General features: G+C 44.9%; 2 protein-coding genes across 6 annotated transcripts in view; both read right to left on the bottom strand.

Annotated features, from left to right (window-relative positions):
- rdgA (retinal degeneration A) overlaps nt 1-7,500 on the bottom strand; it is a 423,680-nt gene that overhangs the window by 403,127 nt on the left and 13,053 nt on the right. The window lies entirely within an intron of this gene.
- Nucleotides 6,528-7,500, bottom strand: part of LOC138861864 (uncharacterized) — a 137,840-nt gene continuing 136,867 nt past the window's right edge. Inside the window, exons 2-3 of the mRNA XM_070122263.1 lie at nt 6,730-7,500; nt 6,528-6,643 (exon numbers count right to left, since the gene is read on the bottom strand). The exon at nt 6,730-7,500 is cut by the window's right edge and continues 392 nt beyond it. Coding sequence (XP_069978364.1) covers nt 7,306-7,500 — 195 coding nt within the window. The 3' untranslated portion in view covers nt 6,528-6,643; nt 6,730-7,305. The remainder of the gene's footprint in view (nt 6,644-6,729) is intronic.

Genomic DNA, 7,500 nt, shown 5'->3' on the forward strand with positions numbered 1-7,500 from the left:
GGGGGGTGGGGTGGAGTACACATAAACAACCCATGTCATTTCGCACATGTAAAAAACAACACAATAACGCAGCTTCACGCAATCACCCTCTCCCCTCCCAAAAAAAAAAGAACTTGCCCATCACGCGATGCCACACAAGTGAAGAGAAAAAAAGGAAAAAAATGATAAAAAAAAACGATAAAAGAAACAAGAAAATGAAGCCCAAAAGAGAAGCGGCCTCGTATCTCCGAAGCCCATCTCCGAGGCCCGAAATCTCCCCCCCCCCCCCGTGCCTCTCGGTCATGATGCGACGAGTCAAGTGTGAATTAGAATCTATTTTGGTGCCGAAACACAGGACTTTTGGGTCGCTAAACGCACTCGCTTTTTTTATCGGTCACGCGCCGCTGTTGGGGCTCCTGACCCGAGAGCGGCCGCTTCCCTCTTCCCTTGTCTGTGTCTGTCTGTCTGTCTGTCGGCGTCTCTCTAAAGGTGATTTTGTTTGTATTTCTTGTGCTTGTCTCATTTCTTTCTCTGTTTCTGTCTCTCTATTTCTTTCTTTCTGTCTCTCTCTCTCCCTTCATTCTCCTTCCTTCCCTCCCTCTTACCCTGTCTCTCCTTTCCTCATACCTCTCTCTCTCCATCCCCTCTCTTTTTCCCTCCCTTCTCTCTCTTTCTTTCTCCCACCCCTCTCTCCCCTCATTCTCCCTCCTTTCCTCCCTCTTACCCTCCTCCTCCCCCTCTCTCCCTCTTACCCTCTCCCTGCCTCTTACCCTCCCTCTCCAACTCCCTCCCTCTTACCCTCCCCCTCCGTCGCCCTCCCTCCCTCTCACCCTATCTCTCCTCCCCTCATGCCATGTAGGACACAACATAAACCGAATAATAACAGGGACGAGTTATTGATAAAATAGAACACATCCACATAGTTCTTTCCGAATTTTACTGAATAATTCCATAACCAGCGAGTTACATAATGCTAGTCCCTACAGTGGATGGCCAGCTGATATAAAAAAAAAATGTAAATATTTTCCCCAATAACACGAAGATTGAATAACATGTCCCAAGTCTACAGAAACATGGCTTTAATTTTCACGGTTCGGACTGTGCCATTGCAAACATTTATCATAATCTTAATGAGATACCTGTGTATGTGTGCGTGTTGTTTGTGCGCTTACATGTACGTGTGCGTGTGCGTACGTGTTTTCGTACGTATACGCGTGTTTTTACATCATCAAAACATCCCATCCCATGTCCATAATTTTCATCAACGCTGCCGACACTCCAACATTTCAACTGATGATAGTTTAACCTTCACGTGTGTCGGATTCGCTGAAAAGACCCGGGCACTCACCCACACGCCGCCCACGCGACACTTGCACACCCTCTGCCTTCGAAAACATCAAGATTCTACGTATTTTCCTGTTGTGTGTGCTTTCAACACCTTTCTCGATTACCAATTTCTCTACCTATCGGTCTCTCTTTTGTTCTCCCTCTGTCATCTCCTCTCTCTATTTTTCCCTCTTGTTCTTATTATCTCTCTGTTTCTCCCTGTTCTCTATTTCTATTCTCCCTCCCCTACCACTCTCTCTCAATCTCTCTAACTCCCTTTATCTATCTATCTCTTCCCTTTCTCTCTCTCTCTTAGTATCTCCCCCTCCCTCTCTCACATTCCCGCTCTCTCCATCCCTTCCTCCCTCTCCCTCTCATTCCTTGCCCTCCTCTTCTCCTTCTCCATCACCCTCCCTCCTTCTCTATCCCTATCTACCTATTTATTGTCTTCTCCCTCATGTGCCTGATACTGTAACGCACTGGATTCAAAATATTCCCCATTAACAAACGTATAAGTATGTAATAAAGTTTTTTTTCTATAGCACTTACTACATTTAATGGAAATAGTGACAGACAAAGATAAAAAAGGTAAAATAAAATAAAATTCAAAAACACATAAGAGAGTTTGTCGCGAGTTAACCGTTTCGTTTCGTTGGCAAACTTTATAAATACTTTTTTTTCATTCGTAAACTCTTTTTAACTGTATGTAATGTAACTATTTCGAAAATTTCAATGTTATAGGAAAGGATGCTATACATTTAACAAAAAAAAATATATAACCGTACTTTCATTTCATTTTCCGATAGTAAATATTATTAAAAGTGGTCCTATCCGAGTTGGTAAAACAGTAGTCCAACTTTTTCCGGGTTACATAAAGTGGCACCGTCATTTGAAAAAAAAAAGAAAAAAAAGAAAAAGAAAAAAAGAAAAAGCTTTTGTTGGTATTGCTCGAAAACGAAGTAAATGAATCCACAGTTATTAGCATCGGGCATAAATGTGGCCATTATGAAATAACTCCGCGAGCATTTAAACAAATCATGATCTCGTAATTTCATATTCTATATATTCATTTCCCCCGTCGTATCATGCCGCGCTTGTGCCTTTCATACATATACAGTCGTAATATTGCATGCAAGCGAGACCAGGTAAGTGTTCAATGTGATTATTTCAGCTAGTCCTTACGGATCAACGTGCGTTTGTAAGTGAAATCTATACACGCGCGCGCACGCACAAACGCCCACCCACCCACACATACACACTCAAACACGCACACACACTCAAACACGCACACCCATTTAAACATTCTAACACACGCTCGCGCACACGCATACGTATACGCACACGCGCGCGCACGCACACCCACGTACACATATATATAAACATACGCGTATTTATATGAAGGGAGCTTATCTATGTCATCTAAATACAGGGTTGAATTAGCAACCTTCATTTCCGTCACCGCGACATGACGATAGAAATTGAGGTTAATGTTTACATATGTACACACACACACATATATGTACACACATACATATATATGTATACACACACACACACACACACACACACACACACACACACACACACACATATATATATATATATATATATATATATATATGTATATATAAATATATATATGTATATATATATATACATACATATATATATATATATATATATAGATAGATAGATAGATACATACATACATACATATATAAACATATGTATACATATATTTTTAAATATATTGCCTTATTTTTCTTTCTATTTACCTGATTGATTGGGTTTCCATTCCACTTATTGACCGCATACATACACACATTCTCAGACATACACGCACAAAAATCACACATAAAAAAACTAAAACAACACTCGTGCACACACACACACACACACACACATACACACACACACACTGCAAAACCCACACGCACCGCACGAGCCATCGACCGCCTGCTCGGGTACACATTTTTGAAAACGCGTCTATTTTCTCTCGTTGAGGGAAGTTACGCACTCTCCAAACTACACAATGTCCGGCCGGTTTGGAAGGCTGAGGTTTGTTCCTTTTGTCACGTGAACAAACAACGAAGGGGTCTCCTTGCGTCCCCAACAGAGAATAGAGAACGGGGGTGATACTTCTAGAGCAGTTGGTGTTTATTTGTTTATATATCCATTCATTTGTCAATTTGTCTGTCAGTTGATGTATTTCATTACTCCAAAGACCTATCTGTCGGTTAATGTATTTAATTATTCCAAAGACATGTATCCGTCAGTTAATGTATTTAATAATTGCAAAGACATCTATCTGTCGGTTAATGTATTTAATTATTCCAAAGACAGGCTCTCTAAATATCAAGTTTAAATTGAATGATGCCTCGGCCGACACTACCTTCCACTCTCTCCCCCGTCGCGGAAAATGTATGTTATTCATTTACTCGCCTTTGCATGGGACCGTCGCAGCTATTAATCAACAACAGGCTTGAATACTAGCGCTGGACAGTTCACTATCGTAGCTTACGTCTAGATTGCAACACTGGGCATAGAGAACTTTCAGTGCGACTTTGAACGACAAGAAAAACACCGAAATATCTATTAATTCTTAAGTCTTTTTCGTTCAAAAAGGAAATGCCCAAAGAATAAAAAGAATAAGAATAAGAAATTCAAGAATAAGAATATACCAGGAAAAATATGTCGAGGCATAAGAACAAGAATAAAAATAAAATAAGAAAAGATGAGAATAAGAAATTAGAAACAAACAAGAATAAAGAATAAGGATAATGCCAAAAAAATAACAAGTACAAAGAAGAAACATAAGTAATCTCAAAAACTAAGAAATAAAAGACAAATAACACAACCGACTGCAGGCCACGGGGACCAATCATCTTCAGGGCTTTAACGAACGTGATTGTCCCCGAGCCGACCCACTGCCTATCAGATCCTCGACCTCGAACGAACGACGATAACCATCAGCCTTAACGAGCGAAGTCCTAATCACCTTTTACGATCCTTAGGGCGAGAACGAGAGGCAACACGCGCCCAAAACCGCCCACACAAACATACATTTCCTTCCCTTTTGCTCTCCATCCCCCTTTCCCCCTCTGTTCCCCTCGTTAACCCCTTCTCTTAAGTCGAACACCCCCTCTTTCCCTCCTCCCTATTCCCTCATCTCCTTGAGACGCACCCCCTCCTTACCCCCTACCCCTTTCCCCCCTTTTCCTCTCATTACCCCCTCCCTATCCCCCATCCCCTTGAGACGAACTCCCCCTCCCTATCCCTTACCCCCGCCCCTTGAAACGAACACCCTTTCCCTATCCCACACCCCCTCCCTATCCCCCTTCCCCCTCCCCCTGAGACGAACACCCCCCCTTACCCCCCCCTACCCCTCCTCCCCTTGAGACGACCGCCTCTACTGTTAATTACGTTTAATTTCCAACTCTTATCGGCAGGCGGAGAGTGACAGAAGCAATCAGAGCGGCGGGTTGTCCTCCACCTTGAGTCGGCAACGGGCGGACGGGGGGCGCGCGGCAGAGATGGAACGACGCTGCGGGAATGTCGGGAGTATTGTTCCAGCTGTCGCGTGTACGGGGTGGGGGAGTGGGGGAGGGGGGGAGGGAAGGGGGGGGGAGGGGGGGGAAGAAAGGGAAGGGGAGTGGGTGGAGGGATAGGTTGGGGGAGGAAAGGGAAGGGGGAGTGGGTGGAGGGATGGGTTGGAGGGAAAGGGGAGAAAAAGGGAAGGGGGAGAAAAGGGGAAGGGGGATGGGTTAAAGAGGGGGGGAGGAAAGGGTTGGAGGTGTGGATGGGGAAGAAAAGGGAAGGGGAATGGGTTGGGGGATGGGTTGGAGAGGGGGGAGGAGAGGAATGGAGGAGTGGTAGGGGGGAGAAAGGGATGGGGGGAGGAGGAAAGGGAAGGGGGTGTAGGAGGGGGGAAGAAATAGAAGGGGGAGTGGGTAGGGAGATGGGTTGGGGATTGGGGGAGGAAAGAAAGGGAAGGGGGAGCGGTTGGGGGAGGGGAAGGGAAAGGGAATGGGGAGTGGGAGGGGGGATGAGTTGGGGGAGGAAAGGGAAAGGGATAGACTGGGGGAAGAAAAGAAAGGGTTGTTTGAGAAGGTTTGACTTGGGTGTAGGGGAGGAGGGATGGGTTGGAAGGAGGGGGAGAAAAGTGAAGGGTGAGTGGGAGTGGGTGACGGGTGGGGGTAGGAGGGGGGAGGGGTTTGGGGACGAAAGGGGGTTTGGCCTAGGGGTAAAAGGAGGGCTAAATTACGCCTCTGCACAATAATTTTCCTGCTCTTACTGTACAACATTATCAATTTAATGACACTTTCTGGGAGAAAATACCAACACAACTGTATCCTCACACAAAAACTATAACATCAGAACCACAACCATTTAAACATCTATATCTGTCCTTAAATGCATCTAGGAGCATAATTTACCAACAAACAAGTATATTAAATCTGACAATTTTACTTAAATATGAACCTTACGAACTATATCATTTAATTGCAATATCGCATAACTTGAGACCTTCCTTTTTATTCACAACAAAATGCTAATCAACTCTCGCGAAGACACTTAACCTTCAATGAAACATACAATGAAAATAAAATATTCGAAATCCATTAACCTAAAACTGAAAATCTTTGAATAAATATTACGCGGGGAAAAAATAAATATTCGAAATCCCGCTCATAGTCGTTGGGAAAATATAAACCATCTACTGTGAACACTGCGTAACGTTTTCTGTAGATCATATCTGTATTTTTGTTCAATTTGGCGCACATAAAAGGTTGAAATGAACACGTGGAACTACTGCGCCACGTGTAAATGTAAGATTTTTGTATATCCAAAACAGATTTCCTGCATTAAATGGATTTTCAAGTCTTTCTCTGCTATCTGTTTGTCGGTTCCCCGACTTTTTTTTTCTCCCTCTCTCTCTTAGTCTCCCCCCTCTCCCTCTCTTTCATACACTTCTTCCTGCACCCCCCTCTCCCACTCTTTATCTTTTTCTTCAACTCTCTCCCTCTCTCTTTCTCCCCTTCCTTCTTTTCATCCTTCTTCCCCCTTCTCTCTCTCTCTCCTCATTTCTTTTCATCCTTCTTTCCCTCCTTTCTCTCTCTCTTCCTCTTCCTCTCTCCTTTTTTCTCCCCCCACCTCCCCATCCATCTTTCTCTATCTTTACTTTCCTCCTCACCCCCTCTGTCTTTCTCTCTTCTTCTCTCCTTTTCTTTTTCCTCCCTACTCTCCATCCTCTTCCCTCTCTCTCTCTCTCTCCCTCTCCCTTTCCTTCCCTCTTCCCCTCCTTTCTTTTTGTCTGTCTGTCTGCCTGTCTCTCTCTCTACCTCTTTCTGTCTGCCTGTCTCTCTCTCTACCTCTTTCTGTCTCTCTCTCTCTCTCTACCTCTTTCTGTCTCTCTCTCTCTACCTCTTTCTTTCTATCTCTCTCTCTCTCTATCCCTCTTTCTTCCCCTTGCCTCCTCTCATATTCTCGACACATATCGTCTTCCCTCACCTTGTGCCTCCCCTCCTTCCATTTCTCCTTTTCCTACTCATGTTTTTATCCCCTCTTAATAACCTTTCCTCTATTCTCTTTCCCTCTCTTCTTCTCTCCCCTCCTTCAGCCTCTCCTAGGCATCATGACTAAGATAACATAACCTATTACATCATCAGCTGGAGACCACAAACATTCTGAGAAATTTTGGTACATAGGAAAGAGTAAATAAATATGTGCAGATAATAGCAACTAGTCATTAAATCGATAGGTGTGCGCGGGCATACCTTGCGAGCTTACATGCTGAACGTGAAAGAATATCATACAAAAGAGGCAAGGTCATGGGAAAATATGATTCAGAACTGTGTTATTAACCAAATGCATTTGCATTAGGCCAATTCATCGCCAGCATGCTTCGTCATGGCGAGTGCACGCCAGGCGCACTTAGTGTTAGTATTCATTTCCCGGAAGGAGAGCCGCTGGCGCGCGAGGCTCCCGCGCCGACCCCGTTTACCTGAGCAGTTCGGGCGTGACGGGCGCGAGCATGATCGACGCTCCCGCGGCCAGCTGCAGCACGTCCAGGTCCCGCGGCGGGCGCGGGCGGGCGCGGCGGCCCACCCGCGGCGCGTTCCGCGGCAAAGGCGGGCCATGGTAGCAGGTGTAGGAGGGGCGGCGCTGCCTTTCCTTCCCGGCCGAGCTGGTGCG

Source organism: Penaeus vannamei, chromosome 5 (genome assembly GCF_042767895.1).
Source record: "Penaeus vannamei isolate JL-2024 chromosome 5, ASM4276789v1, whole genome shotgun sequence".
NCBI classification, from domain to species: domain Eukaryota; kingdom Metazoa; phylum Arthropoda; class Malacostraca; order Decapoda; family Penaeidae; genus Penaeus; species Penaeus vannamei.